This window comes from Diadema antillarum, unplaced genomic scaffold (assembly GCF_040938485.1).
Source record: "Diadema antillarum isolate AM-2024a unplaced genomic scaffold, OU_Dant_1.0 seq00000384_RagTag, whole genome shotgun sequence".
Taxonomy (NCBI): domain Eukaryota; kingdom Metazoa; phylum Echinodermata; class Echinoidea; order Diadematoida; family Diadematidae; genus Diadema; species Diadema antillarum.
In genome coordinates, this window is record NW_027271382.1 from 742,874 (window position 1) to 764,112 (window position 21,239).

At 38.6% G+C, this 21,239-nt stretch overlaps 1 protein-coding gene across 1 annotated transcript in view; it reads right to left on the reverse strand.

Annotated features, from left to right (window-relative positions):
* Positions 1-20,725, reverse strand: part of LOC139731775 (uncharacterized) — a 34,928-nt gene extending 14,203 nt beyond the window's left edge. The window contains exons 1-9 of the mRNA XM_071642654.1: positions 20,558-20,725; positions 17,963-18,051; positions 16,680-16,763; positions 15,067-15,167; positions 13,238-13,350; positions 12,004-12,158; positions 8,589-8,695; positions 7,215-7,360; positions 5,023-5,111 (exon numbers count right to left, since the gene is read on the reverse strand). Of these exons, the coding sequence (XP_071498755.1) occupies positions 5,023-5,111; positions 7,215-7,360; positions 8,589-8,695; positions 12,004-12,158; positions 13,238-13,350; positions 15,067-15,167; positions 16,680-16,763; positions 17,963-18,051; positions 20,558-20,725 (1,052 nt within the window). The remainder of the gene's footprint in view (positions 1-5,022; positions 5,112-7,214; positions 7,361-8,588; positions 8,696-12,003; positions 12,159-13,237; positions 13,351-15,066; positions 15,168-16,679; positions 16,764-17,962; positions 18,052-20,557) is intronic.
* Positions 20,726-21,239: the final 514 nt, after the last annotated feature.

The window sequence follows — 21,239 nt, forward strand, 5'->3', positions numbered from 1 at the left end:
TCGGGAAATTTCCCAAATAGTAGGATAATTAATGCGAACTAGAACACTATTTGATAATGTTCGGGCTGATGTGAATGGGAAATGAAATAGCGCGCTAATTTGCGATCGCGAAAAATATCTCGAGCTTGGATTTTTATTGGGCTGATGTGAAAACGCCTATTCTTGCTGTTAGTAGAGGCTACTATGTAATCCCGTGAGATTTTCGTGCCAAAATTGATATTTTGGACTAACTTTGTCAATTTGGGGGTGCTGAATCCAAAAAACTTTGGTTCCATTTTTTCTGACCACGTCTTCAGCCGCCATTTTGAATTTCAAAATGGCCGCCATAGCAAACTGTATTTTTATCAATATCTCATTGAGTGAGAATTGTAGAAGCTTCAAATTTGGTGCAAAATGCATGGTTGTGATGTCAGATACTCTGGTATATCTTTTTCTGATATTTTTGATTGTTTTGATACAATTTGTAGGCTGCCATCTTGAATTTCAAAATGGCCGCCATAGCAAAAAGTGTTTTGAACCATATCTCTGACAGTGAGCATTGTAGAAGCTTCAAATTTGGTGTAAAATGCATGGTGGTGATGTCAGACGCTCTGAAATATCATTTCCTGATATTGTTGATTGTTTTGATACAATCTATAGGCTGCCATCTTGAAATTCAAAATGGCCACCATACCGTTTTTATGCATATCTCATGTTGCAATTATTGTAGAAGCATCAAATTTTCAGTAATGCACATGTATGTGGTGTCCAACGTTCCAGTACAGCTGTTTCCAATTGTGGATCATTAGACAGGCTATCATCTTGAAATTCAAGATGGCGGCCATAGAAAATCATACAATACTGTGGTAAGCGCCTTAGAAGAATTTGCCAAAATTGTCCTAGTGAGACCGAATTCATTTTCAGGTCACGCAGAACGACAGCCACATCTTAATTCAAAATGGCCGCCTTAAATTCAGACTGTAAGGACGAGGTTCCGATGACGTCATCAAGCCATCCTCGGGGTAAAAACTGCGTGGGGGGGGGGGGAGGAGGGGAGGGGTCCCATACCACTTCCCATAAGTGTGGGCAAGCGTGTAAGCGTTACATCCCACGTCCCATAATAGACAAGCGGGTATGAAGTTTGCGTACACGGGATTTGTATTTGCCTCTCATGCAGGCAAAACATTATTATTTGGTGTCATGGAACCTCGTTAACAGTTACATTTAATCCCAATTATTAAACATTTGTACAAAAACAAGCATTGATACCATTAAAGGTGATCTTCAAAAACTTGATGCTGCCTCGAGAGAATGGAGACAAACAAGGAAAAGTCTCACAATGGCAAAAAAAAAAATGTCATGGTTACCCTACCAGGCATCCCATTCACAAGCTTGCATACACGTTGACCACAAAATAAAACAACTCATCAGGGAGCTCATAATTGCTGGATGTATTTCTGGAATAACACAGAATGAATAAGGAATGCCAATGAGTAGGTTTTACCTGACTGCCCTAGTGCGGGTCATTCTCAATTATCAAGACTTCCAAGATGCTTCCCTGCTGTACCACCAATGATTCTAAAACTACAAAGGCGCAATAATAACTCAGTTCTGTGGCACTTTGGATGCATCAGAATTCCTCAACAATTAGAACACCATCACACGAGGATAATCTAAAAAATTGTCACTACATTGAAACTGATAAATGTGGTGCTTGGCAATCAGATATCGGAAACATTCGAGGAGGATATTCTAGAAAGAGATGAAAAGGGAAGTTTTCATGTTCTGTACTAAGAATTTGTATCTGACAGAATCTAAAAAAAAAATGTCTGGGATAATATAAGAATGGCCAGACATTCAGCTCTTGCAACTGAAATACACCGTTTAAGATTGGATCAAAAGTCATTAAACTTGAGAGGACCACCAACTTCTTATAACACTTCTACTGGTACAGCAATCTGATAGACCTGTCATTTTCCAGTCATTACTGGACGATACAACTATCGGAAGTTATAAGTTCTACTGTTCTAAGTAATTCCACAATCACTCTTCATCTCATAATTTAAAGGCCTTCTCATTCTCACTAATAAAGGTTTATTTTTCATACCCATGGGATAGAAACCCACAAAACTGAGCCAAATAATCAGCCTGAAAGTTGAAATACGTATCAGTCAATTCCATCTGACACAGAAAAAACAAACAAACAAAGGGTTCATCAAAGATGCCATGGGAGCTGTCACCCGTCACAACGAGGAAGCAGATATCCTCATTCCATTGCATGTACTAGATGTTACTTTAAGAGCAACAGGGAATTTCAAAGATATTGATGGTTATTGCATATGGACACCGACATTTTCATTCTCCTAATTCAATGGATCTTTGCTTTACTTTTAATGCTACATCGCATGTTTTCTGCTCCATCACTGGAAAAGGAGATGATAAAGTGCAATTGATATTGTTGAGAGATTATGTTCTGCAAATTGTTGTGAAAAACATATGTCTGCTCGGACATGCCTTTCATGGCGCAGGTTGACGTTGAAAATTTGAGGATGTCTCAAAGAGAAGATGGATCAAGAATTCTCTAAACCTTGAATCGTGCAGAATGTGCAATGACACAGTCCGTGCCTTCCAGAGTTGGGCATTGATGACTCCAACCTGGACAATCTCCCACTTTGCTCTCGTAGAGTCTTGATACAACACATCCAGAGAACAAACCTCGTAAACCTTTACAACTTAATTTGTGCCTCTACTTACAGGGGAATATGGTACATTGTAGTTATTCTCAGCGGATATACATAAACTGATAAATCAAATGCTTTGAGCTTTCTACACCAACGGTAGCCACATGATTCATTATCATGTTCATTATGGCAAGAAATGCAAAAGTAATTGTTTCTGGAAGAATTTTGAACCAATTCTCCACGGTGTACAGCCCTATACATGTGATGTGACTTCAAAAACACATGCAGGGAACGAGCCTAGAAGAGATAAATTTCCAATAAATTTTCTAGTACATGGCTAATATTGTTTATTATACTCCACACCCAAATCGTCTAAATGGGGGCATTTAGTTACTCAGACCCAGTTATTGACGCTCTTTTGAAAGTCATTTGCTTTGACACCAGAATCACATGATTTCCATTCACAAGTTTTTCCCAAATGTAATGCTCTGTGTCCCATGGCAGCCATTGTGCATTTCAACATGGCAGTGTACCTACAGGAAAGCAGTCACGCCTGTGGAATAATAATACTATTTTATTGTTGACTTCTACATAGGTCCTATAAGTGAAAGTGCTCCAGCATGCTTGAGTTTGCAGGGTAAAGACAGAGACTCCAACTCTCCCGTTTTCGACGGGAGATCTCCCGCCGAAAACCCATTTTTGCAAAATCTCCCGTTCTCCCGTTTGAGATTTAATTTCTCCCGCCCTGGCTCTTTTGTCTCCAGTTGGAAAGGATTTCTTACATATTTCTATCGTATGTTGAAAAAATAAGCCTTAGATAGCACCAGAGAGCATCTAGAACCCTGGGAATTTCGCGCTTCGCACACATCAACTTTGAGTCTCCCGTTTGCTAGGAGTTTCAGGCGGGAGAATCTCCAGATCAGAAGGTACTTTGGGTTGGAGTCTCTGTAAAGATCTGACAGCACCATATATGGGCCGAAATCCATCTTGAATTTCAAGAGTGGCAGCCAATGCGAATAATCCATTATTACAGAATGTACAACTATGTTTGTGTGTGTGTGTGTGTGTGTGTGTTTGTAAAAGAATGTACAATGTACACTACCATAAGCATTGATATGCCTAAAAGTTGATTGTAACCCCAGATATTAGCTGAAAAGCAGCCATTTTGAATGATAAAATGCAGCCTCAAAAATGATGATCTGCAATTTTAGGGAGGTGATCAAAGTGCATCTGAATGTTCAATATCATGAGTCCGGTTTATGCCCGGAATGTGAACTTTCTGTATAGTTTACAACATGAAATATGGGTCAAAATGTACATTCTGGTATGGCGGCCATTTTGAATTTCAAGATGGCCACCTATAATATCAAAATGGATCATCATTTCAGAAAAAGATGCTTCAGAAAGTCTGATAGCATACGCATGCTCTTTGCCCCAAGTTAGAACCTTACACACTACATACGATATGAGATATAGGCCAAATTACATTTGCTATGGTGGCCATTTTGAATTTCAAGATGGCCACTAACCAAAACGATCCATCATTTAAAACAAAAATGTGTATATTAGCATGTCTGACATCATAAGCATGCTTTTTGCCTCAAACTTATACTTTCCATAATGCTTACAACCTGAGATACAGGTAAAAATACATCTAGCTATGGCGGCCATTTTGAATTTCAAGATGGCAGCCCTCAAATTGTATCAAAACAATCTACAATATCAATAAATGGTGTATCAGAATGTCTAACATCATAAACATGCCTTTTGCATCAAATTTGAACCTTCTGTGATGCTCATATTATGAGAACTGGGTCAAAATACAGTTGGCTATGGCGGCCATTTTGAAATTCAAAATGGCGGCTGAAGACGTGGTCGAAAAAAATGGAACCAAAGTTTTTTGGATTCAGCACCCCCAAATTGACAAAGTTAGCTTAAAAAATCAATTTTGGCACGAAAATCTCACGGGATCCAATATTTCGACATAGCAGACCGTACTATGTTTGCTTTTGTCTCTTTTCTTTGGATAAATTGAGGTTGATAACTGAATAAATGAACATAAGAACAACCCAAGTCCACTACAGAAAATTTAGAAGAAAAAAACCCCTAATAATTTAAATTTTTCAGTCAGAGAATGTTATGTATACAAATTGAAATGTCAGAGTCACTTGAATGATCATCTATATTTGCATTACTTTGAAAGGGGTCTCCAAAGACGGCAGCCCAATTTGAACTTGGGCCGTTTTTACATGCAAGTATTCAATTACTTTCTTTGTAAATGGAGGGATTGCTGGGGTTCAAGGTTACATAGTTAGTACTTGATGCACTCATAGAGAGAGAGAGCTCATTATCATGGACCAACCTGTTACACCAGTCCAGTAGCTGTTCAATGGCACCACCAGATCGGTCACGAATGCCTTGGATCAATATGAGGTCATAGCGCTTCACAATCTGTGACGCAATAGATCAGGGGGGGGGGGGGGGAAAAATTGGTGTTGTTGTCATCAACACAGCCCAAAAATAGTACTGATGAAGGGAAATTGACCTTTAATAGACATACGGGTTCATTGAATCCAGAAATATTATTTGTACAGCATTAGTGAAGGCTGAGAAAAAGAAAAAGAAGAAAAGAAATCCACTTAAGAGTCGAAATTAATGAGAGTGCTTCTGCTTAACTTTGACAGATCTGATAGTGCGATGTGATTATGACTGGGAAAAACATTTGGCGGCAATACATCACAAAGTTGAAGGACACGTACAATTGAAACTCCGCTCAACACCCACAAATTTCATCATCAAAATGTGTTTACGTTAAAAAATTTTGTTTGTCTCTCTCTCTCATAAATACTCTTCTCTCTAGATTTTATCTTGGTATTTCTTGTCTTCTTCCATATACGCGCGCATATCACTATCTGTCTATGTATCTATTTGCCTGTCGTTTCAATTGTCTGTCTAATTATTGATATTGATTATTTTTCCAGTCGTCTGAATAGTCATCTACATGACAACAAACGCCTCTACCTTCACATTTCATACTGTGTGTGTACATACCTTCTTTCGCTCTGTCGTAAGAATATACAAGATCATGTGATTTTCGGTGTCTCTTACCTAGATACATAAGAACTTCACCCAACTGCATAATCTGTCTAGCAGTGCCTATTAATCTATTTATTTATTGGTGTCTATCTACCTTCCTGCCGGCTGCCTATATGACGTCCCAGACAAGCTTTGAATAGCTTATGACGATCCACACAAATATATATATGACATATTCCTTGCAAACTATCTATATTATTTGTGCATTATGTGTATGCATTTTGTGAATAAATCAAATCATTTAAGTCAAATCAAACATGATAAAGGGCCTATGCAATATGAAACGCATGTTAACTTGTGCGGACTTATACTGCCATGATCGTTAGTTAGAAAATTCAAATATTTGCAACTTATTTCATAATATTTTTCTGCTACATTTTTTCTTTCAGAGACGGTACTTGGATCTGCTCACAAAAGCTTCTAAGCAAAGAGTCTGTCATCTGTCTATTAATGCTAGTGGCAAACTACTAACAAAAAAAGACATTGGAATTAACCTTCATACACCCTTTAAACTCACTATTGCATAAATTGCATGTTTCCACGTTAATTGATATGATAAGCAAACGATATTGTATGAAACATCCAAACTATAGTGATGTTCAGTTTAGGGGAAGGTGCATTCAAATGTCTTTTGTCATATCAGAAAGTAAGCAATGATCGACCACTGATGACATTGAAAGAATTTTTGTTTGGAAGCTTCTTTTGTGGGCGGATCCAAGTAATAATAATAATAATAATAATAATAATAATAATAATAATAATAATAATAATAATAATAATAATAATAATAATAATAATAATAATAATAATAATAATAATAATAATAATAATAATAAATGAAAAAATAAAGAGGGGGAAAAAGCAATAACTTCAAGAGTTTTGGTTAACTCCATGTGCCATCATCAATGGACAAAAAACTAAAACAGTTTGTGATGCTACAGCAAAGCAACAATATAAAGAAAACACAAATAGAATTACATTGCTACAAAACTGATCTTGCAAAACATCAGGATTGAAAGGAAAAAGCCAGCAACATTGGTATCTTTCATTTAAAGTTGTGTATTCTAGCACACTGGGGCAGAAATCCACATCATAGAAATCTACATCTTTGAATATCACATAGAGATGATATCCAAGAAAATAAAAATTTGATGACCGGTATTGAATCATCACTTTAAAACATCATTAAGTTTACAAAGTTTGCATAAAAGTAAATACACTGTAGTAACTAGTATCTGGTATGATAGTGGATGAATCGTGAGAAGTACAATCACCATACAGGATTATTGAAAATGATCCCTAGATAATTACCTATAATCTGTAAATACATATGATTGCACACAAAACTTTGGGAGTTAGGTTGAAACAAACATATCCGGCATGGTTAATACATGTGCAAACAGTCAAGCGAACAAACATATCAAAAATTAAAGTTTGAATGGTCTAGGTTCCTCTCACCCTGGACAGAATATCCATGACATGGTCCTTGCCAGCTTTGGTCACACCAAATGTAGGAATGTTGAAAGCTCCGATGAACAGGGACTCCCTGCTCCTCCTGAACTCGCTGGGGAGGAACGTGAGCTCAATTGGGTAGTGGTCACTCACTTCCACTGCCTAAACCAAAGTCAAACAGTCACACCACCAAATTATCAAAAGTATTGGTTTACACAGTTTCCAATTTCGGAAAAAAAAAATCTGAGCTGCAAAGTTCTGCATACTGCTAGAGTCTCTAAAATTGTCTAAATATAGAGCTATGAAAAAAAATAATGAATTAAGGTTGCAAATAAGCACTAAATGCTGCAAAGATGTGAAACTCTGTGAGGGACCTCACCACTATACTCAATATTATAAATAGGCAGTAATGTACATGTATAAGAGTAAACCAAGCAGTAAACTGCTTTTTAGTACAGTGATATTTTGTTCATATACCCTGACAGTAAGTGCATAATTCTTAGTACAAAGTTTTACATGCTGAGGTGTCTTTTTCATGCATTTGAATATCATATCATCATATAGCCACACCAGCAGAGATTTACCTTATTATTTTTAACATAAACCTTTTTCAACTAACCTGCCAAAAAAAAAAAAAAGAGAGATTTGTTAGTGGTAGAATGCTGATTGCTTACATATTCAACTGCCAGGTTTGGAAAATCTGTTGGATTACTTCTTACTATGCAAGTTAGGAGGCAAACATTCAAGTATGCTGTCAATGCATTGTACATCACAATAGTGGCTGAATGTATCACATTAATTGTAGATGTTCAGTGGCAGATCTGGGGGGTTGGGGAGTGGCGCCCCCCCCCCCTTTAATTTTTGTTTGATTCAAAGAAATAAAAAGAAGAAAATGAAAATTGGTCCACCCTTTAATTTTGTTTGTCAGGCGATAAAACCTGGAAGTGCACAAAAATTGCATGGGGGAGCCTTTTTTTTTGCGGGTCAGCAGAAGAAACCCGTAAGTGGTCATCTGTTTTGTTTGTTTGTTTATTTTTTTCACTTAATTAAACCCGGAAGTGGCACCAGAAATATTCCCCCCCCCCCCTTACGGAATTCCCGAATCCGCCCTGATGTTTAATTCAATGAAAAGGTTTGAAGAGACAACAGGTACAGAGGCAGAATGACAGCTGCAAACATACTACAACCTCTTTATACCTCCAACTTCAGGCACAGATACAAACTTAACAGACAGACACACAGATATAAACTGACACAAACAAACACACATACACACACACACACACACATACACACACACACACAGATATAAACTGAGACAAACAGACACACATACATACACACACACAGCTGTAAACTGAGACAAACAGACAGACACACAGACACATACCTGACTTTGGTTCAGACCGTACTCCGCATCAAACTTAAAGACTGTGGCCGAGCAGGGCAAGATGGCAGATTCAAGACCGGCACCGGCAATCACAAATCTGGTTTAAGATGTCAATCAAAAGACACAGTTATGCATTTGATGTACAGATAAATGAATGACGGAAGGATATTCATCGCAGTATGCTTTTCTTTTCCTGTCACAGATTAGCTCTCCCACACCCCTATAACAATAATAATAATGAAAGTGCATAAACAATGTCTGCCCTCTATCCCTTGATAAAACAATGATGGAATACTTGTGAAAAATATACTTCGGGGGGGGGGGGGGGTGTTCTAGGAAAAAGCAGTTTTCTTTAAAAAAAATATCACTTAAGGTGATAAATACCCCCGCCCCGTGACGACAGTCTTACCCAAGGAATGATCTTTCCTTGATCTTCTGCCATTTAAATGCCGTTACCATGGCAACGCAGCTTTCGACACGTCCAAAAAATATGTCTTGCACATCTTCCCACCAAGACTATTGTGTGTGCCACATTTCATAAGCTTTTGTCAAAAACTGAGGAAGTAGTTCAATCCACAAGATCTTTCCTTGATCTTCCACCATTAATATGCCGTTACCGTGGCAACGCAGCTTCCGACATGTCCAAAAAATATGTCTTGCACATCTTCCCACCAAGACCAATGTGTGTGCCACATTTCATGAGCTTCAGTCGAATACAGAGGTAGTTCAATCCGCAAGATCTTTCCTTGATCTTCTGCCATTTATATGCCGTTACCATGGCAACGCAGCTTCCGACACGTCCGAAAAATATGTCTTCCACATCTTCCCACCAAGATCAAGGTGTGTGCCACATTTCATAAGCTTTGGTCAAAAAACTGAGGAAGTAGTTAAATCTGCAAGATCTTTCCTTGATCTTCTGCCATTAATATGCCGTTACCATGGCAACGTACTTTCGGGTACTGTCCAAAAATGCGTCTTGCACATCTACAACCAAAGGCACACATCTGTACCAAGTTTCATGGAAATTGGGCAAAAACTGAGGAAGTAGTTTGCAACACAAAATTTTCCATCATTTTGGCTCATAATAAGTGAGCTGTTACCATGGCAGCATACTTTTTGTCACTGTCAAGAAATGTGTCATGCTGACCTATATCCTAAGACAAACATTCAATATGAATTCCATGAGAATTGGAAGAACACTGATGAAGCAGTTTTGCCATGAAGCATTTTGCCCTATATTTTACCAATAACATGCCGTTACCATGGCAACGCACTTTTTGCCACTGCGGAAATATGTGTCTTGCACATTAACATATTCAGATGAACATCTGTACCTAATTTCATAAAAATTGATCAAAAACTGTGGGAGGAGTTCGCGACGCAAGATTTGTACCCATTTTTGCCCATAATATGCCGTTACCATGGCAACGTACTTTTGGGTACTGTCAAAAAATACGTCTTGCACATCTACAACCCAAGGCACACATCTGTGCCAAGTTTTATGGGAATCGGTTGAAAACTGAGGAAGTAGTTAGCGACGCAAGATTTGCAACGGACCGACCGCCCGACCGCCCGACCGACCGCCCGACCGCCCGACCGACCGTCCGCTGATTCCTATATACCCCCTTCAAACTTCGTTTGGCGGGGGTAGGGTGGAACATCCTATTACCGGACGCTTTTCTTTGTGGCTTTGAATTCCGTACTCATAGAATGAAATTTCGGCTAAAAACAACACCACTTATTCACAGACTCATGGAAATTACGAATTCAGCCAACTTACGTCATTTCTTTGTTCCAGTTTTTAGAAAATATGCTTCAAACATACCCCTCTAAAAATAGTGGTTTTTTGCGCCGTGCAAAATCGCATTGTATTACCGGACGCTATTTTCGTAATCGAATAATCGAGGTCTTTCGCACCTAATCCTTGCACCAGAATCACAATTCATCCCACAAATCACCGTACACATTCTCACCGAGCGGATGACACACAAAAAAATCTGCAAATGAAGCTCAAATTTCGTATTTTACAGTAAAATGTCTGTCTTGACCATTTCGAACAGTTCACGCAATAAAACCTTGTGAGAAATCGACAACTGGTTAGAGTATACGTGCTTTGTCTATGGGAGCTGCACGCGCGGGTGATGAGTTGCGTGCCCCTTGCGCACAACTATTCCGCATCGTTCGCGTTTGAGGACGATAGCTACAATTTTTCCGATATTGATCAGTGAACTTTTGGTTCTAATAGAATCTTCAGCATTTTTCCTGTATGTGAGTGGGATTTCATAGAATTTCAGTCGCGAAATGTGATTCAAACATGCATAAATATTAACTATAAGCGAGGTGCGGGTCACTCAACTATAAATTTGAGGTAAAATGTGAATTTTTTCGTGTTTTTACATTTTTATGTGGCGTTTTTTGCGATTTCGGTCCACACAAAGTTCTGTGAGGCTAATCTACGAAGTCTCGCGCGTACAGAATGTCATTAGTATGCAAAAATGTGCGTGTCCGGTAATACCATGGTGTCCGGTGACACCATGCTTGCCTATATAAAAAGTTTCTAGGAAAAGGAAAGCCAATATTAACATTGGATGTACACAGAGGTATGAAGACATGCTTAGCACACTTGATTCTATAGTGAATGACGCAGAAAGTCAAGCTTTAAATACTATCATTTACAGAGGTTAGGCCGCAGTCACATATAAACACAGATCCTCAAGGATCTACACGGTGATCCGGGGTGATCCGTTGAGATCTGGGGAGATCCGGAGAGATCCGGGGATATCCAGGATAGTGTCAACCTCATTGAAGTGTCGACGAGTGTTCATATGACTGTACACACAGTATCAACACGGCAGTTACACGGATAAGGCCGGAAGAGCGTGGCGTCTACACAGACAAACAAGGCAGCTACACGGCAGCCACACAGACCATCCCAGATTGCTCTGCCAACATGGCAATCCCCAGATGACGCCGGATGTTTTTGACCTCCAAAAGTTGCCGTGTTGGCCTCCCGGATGTCCCCGGATCTACATGGACATACACGGATGTCCAAGGATGTCCAAGGCGTCAACACGGATCTCTCCCCAGATCACCCAGGATCAGATCCGGGGTGGTTCGGGGTGATCCAGGATGTCTATGTGACTGGGGCATTTCAAATGGACTTGGACTCAAACAATGTCTACTGGACTCCAAAAGGTGCCTGGCCTTTGGATTCACAGTGAGGCAGTAAGATCCCCTGCCCTCCTCCCCCCCCCCCAAAAAAAAGGGGGGGGGTCAAGTGTACGTGTCAAAAAGCCTTAAGGGTTAACACAATGCAAAGTTATTACTTGAATTAAAACAAATGCACACACAAACACGAAAATTAAAGCTGATGATTTCATTTTGGTCTCATACGTCTCTCTATACCTGTCGTAGGCGCAGTCAGTGTTGAAGACGGTGGTGTCCACGTCATCCCCTAGCAGCCAGTGGTACCGGGGGTTGGTGCGCAGCCGAACACTCTCCCAGCGGTAGTTCGGAACAAAGCTGCAGTCACCATTGAAGTCCCCCGTGATGATAACATCCTAATGATTGAATTTTTATTCATTTTCTCGAGGTAATCACTTTTCGAAGAGTCATGCACCTATTCTATATAATAATTTGGAACTACTTATTCATATTGTTTCTATCACAGACCTCCCAACCTTTCTGACTGTAAAAAATAGGAATGATTTGGCTCAAAAGTAGGAGAGAAAGAACAGTTCCCATAGGAACGTGTAGTAAGATTATCAAGAAAGATAGGATATTCCAATTGAAACAATTGAGGGGAATGGTCAAAATTCAGATTTTTTTCCTCCAAATTCAGAAGGGTTGGAAAGTCTGTTATTAATACTCTTGAAACCTGCATACATCCAGTTTTCAGTTTACCCTCATTCATCCATTCACAACATGTACCTGGTATCAGTTACATCATGTCAAGGGATTGTGTCCTTTTCAATTGAAAATTACAGCTTGTGGAATTCTCTTTAACATTTCTCTTCAACTACTGTGACATGATGACTTGTTGTAGCCTTCTTATCCAGTAAGGTTGACACATTGATTGAAGAGTTGAAAATTCATACATTTGAACACACTGTTTGATTTCTCGCAATTGCAACTTCATTGATGTGTTGTCATTTTTTGCATTTGCTGAAATCATTTGCAACAAACTTATGGTAAATAAATAATTTCCCTTTTACACCGATTAAGAAAGACTAAACAGACAAATATATATATAAATACATAGATACATACATACATACAAATATATACATATACATACATTTATATGTGTGTGTGAGTGAGTGTGTGTATGCATATCTTCACTGGGGTGGCAAGACCTCATATCTACAAAATGTCAAATGTTCAGGAGAGCACCAAAAAAAAAAGAAAAAAGAAAAAAAATGGCAGCCAAAGCAATATATGAAATGGGAAAGCCTTTCCTTTAAAATACCGTGGTGGCTTATTTTTGGGGTAAGACAGTTAGGATTTGTACAGGACATCACTTAAATTGATTATCTGACCACTAATCCCAAAAAGTCATTTTCACCAAAATTTGAGATACAAGGTCTTGTCATCCAAGCGAAGATATAAATGTGACACAAGCATGATTTATTACCATTACCTGCACATTGAGCCTTCGCTGGACATCCTCATCTACCTGGACAAGGTGGTCAATCTCTTCCCACGCAGAATCTGGCCTGGTGTGGATTCCCACTACGGCAAACCGTTCAGCAGCTAGATTTCAAAGCAAAAATTTCCTAGGGTCAGTGGTTATCTGCGTTATTGCGCTTCCTGTTCATTGTTTCAGTTCATGCTGTTTGAGCATAGAGTAACCTCATACAAATTCTAGTGAAGGATTGTACCAAACCCTCACAGTTACAGCTAAAAATGAACAATTTCTTTGAAAATACAAGTAAAACTGGATGCCACATTGCTTGTACAACAAAGTGTACGTAAGCTGACACATCCCTGGGATAACAAACCACAAGCGTTAATTGCTAAAATCTTGATGCAACTTTGTAATGAGGCATAACCTGATACTGGGTACTTAACAGTTGGAACTGACGGCCCCGGCAGCACGGTTACACCATGGGGTGGGAAGGCTGGCCTGGCTCAGGATATATTTGAGAATTGTGTATGGCTTTGTCACTAAACTTTATGCAAGCACAAATGCAGCCAAAAAAATCTTGACTGGAGTTGACCTCTACCGATTTGCACAGGCTTTGATGCATATATTACCCTGCACCACAAAACCAACAAAAAGTCGCCGGACTTTGATTTTTAGTGAAGGGCAGATTCTAAAAGAACAGACTTTAAGCTTTCAAATGATGCATAACTCAATTCAAATGGACTTCCCTAACCCATCTAAATACTGGAAAGAAAGCACACACTCTGGGAAAGTGTGAACTGAGAAAAGAGGCTCTGAAGTACAGGGTCTATTCAAGCGCTTAATCTTTACCAAGCCGTGCTAGCTGTGTGATGAGAGGGACAAAACACCAGATGTAAACAACCGGAGCAACAACTATGAAGGGATTATCAGATTAAGCTGAAATTAAGCATGTTCTATTAAAACATTCTGCCCATAATTAATGTCAACTTTCAAAGCAGTAGCATTATCCTTTTTAAAGTTGAAGAGTACGCAAAGGATTTCACAAAATGAAAGGGGGCCTCTAAGACATACTGTAGCTGATCATTCTACTCTCCCCCCAAAAAGGGTTGTAGAAAAACTGCTCAAAACACACTTTCTCGTTCATGTTATGATTCCAAACTTAAGAATAACATAGAAGAAGGAAAGCTCTTTCAGAAAATATGAAAAACTCAAGATTGACTCGGTTGACCCATTTCACCTTTTCTTAGTCCTCATGTAAAATCAGGGGGTGCGACTTTTTGTTTGTGTTGTGATGCACGGTCACATATATAAGAATATGCTGATGGGGCTATTTGTGTTCTTTAGAGTGAATGAAGTTTGCTTCTATAGGATCATGCATCTCACCCTAGCTACAAATTCGTACAAGGTCTTTAATAACTGCTTTTAACTTGAGAAGACTGGAAGATGCCCTTGGGCAGGAAAGAATGCAGGACAAAATTTAAAGAGCACTTCTGACTCACATTGTGGTCAAATGTTTTTTCAGAGCCACCAGAATTAATGCTGTTAGTACAATGCTGTTTAGACACCTGTTCTCTTGATATGTATTGTATGATTGTCTGAGTCACGATATTTCATTGTCTGTTTTTCAAAGTATTTTATTTGAAATTTAATGATGTATTATGTGTTCAGATGAATATTATGTTTAATGTAGAATAATAAATATCCGGGGGGGGGGGGGGGGGGGGGGAACAACTTGACAAGTGACAGGTTTATTCCTAGGCACAAAAAAGGGGTTCAGGAAAGACACACTTTTGGTGCAGCAAAAAAAAAAAAACAAACAAACAAACAAGCAGAGTACTCACCTGTGAGGCTTGACTGAAACAATGCAACAAATGGCTCCCTCTCAAAGACATCGTCTGAGTCACTGGCAAGGTATGAAGAAACTAGCTCCACCTTGTTGCTTCTGCAAAGGATGGGGAAGGGGAGGAGGAAAAGAGCAAAAGTTCTTGAGAGTGCAAACAGGGTGGTTCTCTGTGTAGCAACCATTGGTAGCCACTTAGGTGTTGCACCATCAACAGAAAATCAAGAAATGGCACTCTTTGAATAAACAAACGTGAACAAGCGAGAAATTACATTAATTTGCAAATATAAAACTGGTCTGCTCAAAAACTACTACCCTCATGGGGTTTAAAGACATTATTATCATCCCTTTCGCATGCAAATTTTTGAAAATTTGGTGAGAACACTTAGGTATTGAAGAAAACACTATTTGGAAACCTCCTGTAAATTTTGAACTCAAGAGGGTCTTTATTTGTTGAGTTAAATTGACCGTCAAGATTCAAATAGTACGAAAAAATTACAAATCTAAACTACACTGTACTAGTCTAAGTTTTACAGACCTGTGTGATACACTTAAGTAGTTCATGTAAGTGGTGTCTTGTTATTTGCCATAGATAACAAAGTAAAAGAAGCTAGTGAATTCTTCTTTCTGACAGCTTTAACATGCATATCTTTTGTTCAAAGTATAAGTATCATATTACAATCACAGGAGGATTAGTATATGCAACTGTGCCTGGTACACAAATGTTATAGCCTTATAATAGTCTTATCATTCTGGTGTAATATATCATGTTCTGTGCTATTTGGGAAGGAATGCAAAAGGGATGGCCCATCTTTAACACATAACGGCCATGACACTATCTTGACTTGGGCGACCTGTATTTGCTCAAGCTCGGTGAGCTTGATATTATGCTTGCTATTAAAAGTATATGGTTTAAAATCCTTTATGCAACAGTTAACACATGAAGGGCATAATTTTCCTGGGATCTGTGTCATGAGTCTTATGAGAGACTTTCTGCTCATAGACACACGTATGAGAGACTTAACGAAATGGATTTTACTTCTCTTTGAAATTCTCTCATAGCTACATATGAGCAAATTTGACCATTCTGAGCTTCATATACATGTAAAGGCATTTTTGTGATGAGTTCATGAAACAGACATCTGATCCAATTTGTATGTAATCTTGTACAGCTTTCATGAAATAATTTCGTCTTGATCAGGTATAAATGATCTTAAAATGGTGTCACATTCATGCAGATGTAAGAATTGTGCTTGACTTTCCTGGAATGGATCATGCACTGTCCTGAAAATGAGATACCAAGACAACTCGATAGCAGGGCAGAAACAGTAATGCTGATAATTACACAGAACAGTGACAATAGGACAGCCCAGTCGCTGTATCACGCTGGCGCATGGAGATGCTACATGCATGGCGTCTGGTCGGGCTAACAGAACAGTGAAGTCCATATAATTTCAAGTGTCAACTACATGGAAATTGAATGAGAATGCAGACCTACATTCAAGAGTGACACCGCAGTGCATAAAAACATACATGATGAGCATGACACAACATAATAATCAAGCATTTAAGACTGTTACGGGTACCATCATTCCAAAGTAAGAAGCTGCTAACCTGTACATGTAGGCATACTGCTCTTTGCTTGTGGTTCGGCCAAGGCGTTCACTGACCTCCATCTGGTACTTCTCCTGTGCCACACTGCATGAGAGAGAATTTGAGTAATACGAGATTGACAAGTCCAACCACACACACAAAAAGAACTTTGACAATCATGCATTGTCATCAGTGCTACATATCTCTGATTCACTAGAACCAAAGAGAGACAGAAAAGGGGTCAAAGGGAGTACGAAATAATCAAGATCTGTATTTGCCACATACTTTGCAATTACACTGTTTTGCTAACTGGGACTTGTGAGACAATTTTGTAAGTGCTTGAAAGATAGACAACTTAGACCAAAGCAAAACAAAACAAAACAAAACAAAAACACACACATATATGTAAATCGGCTTATGAGCACTAAAAACATGATGCAACATTTCTTTCATTTCTTTTTCTTTTTCGTCTGAAAAACTGAAACACATTTGATTTGTAGCAATCTCATGTTTCCAGAAATCTCTTCATGATCAACCCAAAATTGAAATACTAATGTCATCTAACAACTGCAGAAATTTGTTATGCTTTACAGTATCAAATATATGAATAGATAATTTTACTGTCATCCTTATGATACATGAACATGTGAAGAGTAAGTCCATATGTTTACAGGAGACTTCTACGCTTAATGACGTCACTATGGACAATACAAAGAGAATATGAAAATTCAACATATTTTCCCTTTCCTAGCAGAACAGTAAACTTGCCTTATGTCATTCAGAAGCAGAGGGAATACCACTACCCTTGGCTTAACATATGTCAGTAACAAGTTGATATACAATGTAATGTGAACTTTTCATTAAAAAAAAGATTAAATGCTGTGGAATTCTCCTTACATTTTCTTTATATTGTTGCCCATGATGACATAGTGAATTGTAGCAGTCTCCTTATCTAGTAACGACAGTACCAAAACTGTAAAAACTCATATAACATTTGAATCGACTGTCCAATTTTCTTCAAACTTTCACTAATATGTTCTACTAATTTTGCTGCTTTCACTCAATTCACATTGATATTTGGGCTTTGGTTTCCTTTAACTATGCAAAGTCCTCTTACTGTACTTATCATCACAAATGTGTTACAGCATATTTGCATCCATATCTTACAATAGAAGAAAGCACACTGCACACACAATACTCCCATTTGTGCCAAAAGCTAATTTTGGCAGACAAGGCACAAAATACAGTCTAAAAGACCTTGACCTCTTGGCTACAAGAACATTGAATCCCCATAAATGACCAACCTGTTAACCCTGTCGAGAAGAGTGACAATGGCTGTCTCGGAGCTATCCCTGATCTCTTGCAGCAAGACCAAATCATAGCGAAGTATAATCTGAAGAAAGAAATAATTCAAAACGCATCATGTGTTGGAAAACATCAATATCGAACACTACTGTCTTGTCTGACAAAAAACAAACAAACAAACTTAGAAATATCACCGAAAGTTAATAATATCTCACTCTAACACTTCTGTACTGACTGCAACACATTTCCCATTATCCTCTGACAATGCCTTGTACCTCTTTACACCATGAAGCCACAGGAGTGCCAAATTTCTTTTGAATTGCTTCAAAGCTGGATAAATGTATTTGCTACTTCCTGATTTGATTTTGAGGCCATCATACTTCCACTGCATACTCCTGAAAAACATGTCCTGCATAACTTGACATCACAATCCTAACATGTGCCAACTTTCTTTTGAATTGTCTACAAACTGGCGAAGAATTTCAATCTGCAGGGCTTTTTCCTGATTTGGGAGTCATAATGTGCTGTTTCAATGGCAATGCATTTTCCAGTACTTCTGACAAATTAGTCTTGCACAACCTCACATCAAGTTTTTCATGTGTGCTAATATTTTCAATCACTGAAAAACTAGATAAGTATCTTGAGCTCCATGACTTATACAATGTACCTGATTTTGGGGCCACTTCTACCATGCCAATGCAGCTTCTGCTAGTGTTGAAAAATAATGTGCCTTTCGTAACTTTACTTCAAGCTCAACGTGCGTGTCAAAATTTCTTTTGATTCACTTGAAAACTGGAGAGGTACTTGACCCACAACACTTGCAATGGATCGCCCAGCCAACTACACACCGATTCCTCTATAACATATTCCCCCTTCAGACTTTGCTAGGCAGTGGTATAAAAATAGAACACAAGGTCACTAATCCAATTGCTGAAAATACAGTAGTTACACAGTGCAGCTTGAGAACAGGAAGGAGATCAAATAATGTCAAGTTTGAAACAAGTACAGAGTGTAACACTGTTCACCAAGTGCTCTCTGCACTGAAGGAAGTATCAATGGACACCAATGCAACTGCATGTATACTACCAGTATTAACTGACATTTGGAACTTGGAAAAGGTCTAAGTCAGAGTTTCTGGTACATGTAAGCACATACTACTTTACCAGCACTGCAGCAGGGAAAAGTGTTTCTATCCAGCTCTGAAAATTCTCATTCATGATTACAATGCTGCATAAAATGAACTCTGAATGCACTCAGCCAATTCATTCATTATGTTGATCCTGCCTATTGTAAACACATCCACAGTAAATTTGTAGCACGGAATGCCTACCAATAGCTGATTTAATTCTACGAAACATGAGTCTAGTGTTGATTCAAAGATGAATTGTGTAGATCTGTTGTTATGATAGAGATTTTGAGGGGAAAATATGACTTGCGAAAGAGTAAAATGCAGAGAAACTATACTAACATGGAAAAGTAGAAATTATGCGGTGCGTAATATATGTCCCCGCCGGAAGTAGCATTTTGGAGCAAAATGTACAATACAGGTCAAAAATCAAGGTCAAAGGTCAAAGAAGTCAAAGGCCAAAATTCTGTGTAGAAGTTTTGAAGCCCTCACCTAGTGCCATCACATAAAGCAAACGGAATCGAAATCGGGTTAGAAATGGCGAAGGGGTAGCATTTTGTAGCCAATGTACAATATAGGTCAAAAATCAAGGTCAAAGGTCAAAGAATTCAAAGGTCAAAATTCTGTGTAGAAGTTTTGAAGCCCTCACCTAGTGCCATCACATAAAGCAAACAGAATCGAAATCGGATTAGAAATGGCGAAGGAGTAGCATTTTGTAGCAAAATGTACAATACAGGTCAAAAATCAAGGTCAAAGGCCAAAGTAGTCAAAGGTCAAAATTCTGTATACAAGTTTTGAAGCCCGCACCTAGTGCCATCACATAAAGCAAACGGAATCGAAATCGGGTTAGAAATGGCGAAGGAGTAGCATTTTGTAGCCAATGTACAATATAGGTAAAAAATCAAGGTCAAAGAAGTCAAAGGTCAAAATTCTGTGTAGCAGTTTTGAAGCCCTCACCTAGTGCCATCACATAAAGCAAACGGAATCGAAATCGGGTTAGAAATGGCGAAGGAGTAGCATTTTGTAGCAAAATGTACAATACAGGTCAAAAAATCAAGGTCAAAGGTCAAAGAAGTCAAAGGTCCAAATTCTGTGTACAAGTTTTGAAGCCCTCACCTAGTGCCATCACATAAAGCAAACGGAATCGAAATCGGGTAAGAAATGGCGAAGGAGTAGCATTTTGTAGCAAAATGTGTAATATAGGTCAAAGGTCAAGGTCAAAGGTCACAACTGAAATTCTGTGTAGAAGTTTCAAAGCTCCCATGTAGTGCTATCACATAAAGCAAACAGAATCAAAATTGGCTCAAAAATGACAGAGAAGTAGCAAATTGAACATTTTGATCACACACGGACGCACACACGGACACACACACGTAGGTCCTACGGAGCCTGTTTCATAATCCCCTGCTCGAACTCTTTCGGTGGGGAAAAAAAAAAACACATGATTTAAAAAAAAAAAAACAATTACCTTTACTATAGTGTCAACAGCAGCATCATTTTCCAATTTTTTCTGTCCAAATATTCTCAGATTGAAGGCTCCAAGTCGCAGAGATGCATCAACACTGGCTCCTATGCAAATTGAAAGCAGGTACGCAACAGCAAGCAGTCCACTGCAAGAGACAGTCTTGGCCGCCATATTGATGAGCCGCTAAATACAGGGTCACAAATCAGCTGTCTTACTGTGGTCCAAATACAGAAATGAGTGACAAAACATAAACATAAAGGGCAAGTCCAAGCTATTTTGCACTCAGTAACGCGTGGGACATCACAAACAAATTAAGCCCTATATTTCACAGTTAGTTATGAAAGCTCAATTGTTTGGTTGTTTCTGGTAGATACGTGTAGTAGGTATCTACACACAAAACAACAGAAATAATGAGAATTATTCATTCCATAATTAATTTATGCTATTTTATTCTCAAGTAATGCGTGGGACCAGAAAGAGGGCTCTTTTTACTTTGTTTCTCAAATATTGTGAAAATACTTGTCACACTAAAAAAATCATTGTAAATAACTTGTTACACATCTACTTATTGACAAAACAACATGATTCATTAATATTCATCTCTCTGTTTTCTCTCAAGGTTAACTTTAAAACGATGGTATAGTAACGCATGGGACAAGTAACGCGTGGGACATTTTTGTCACTA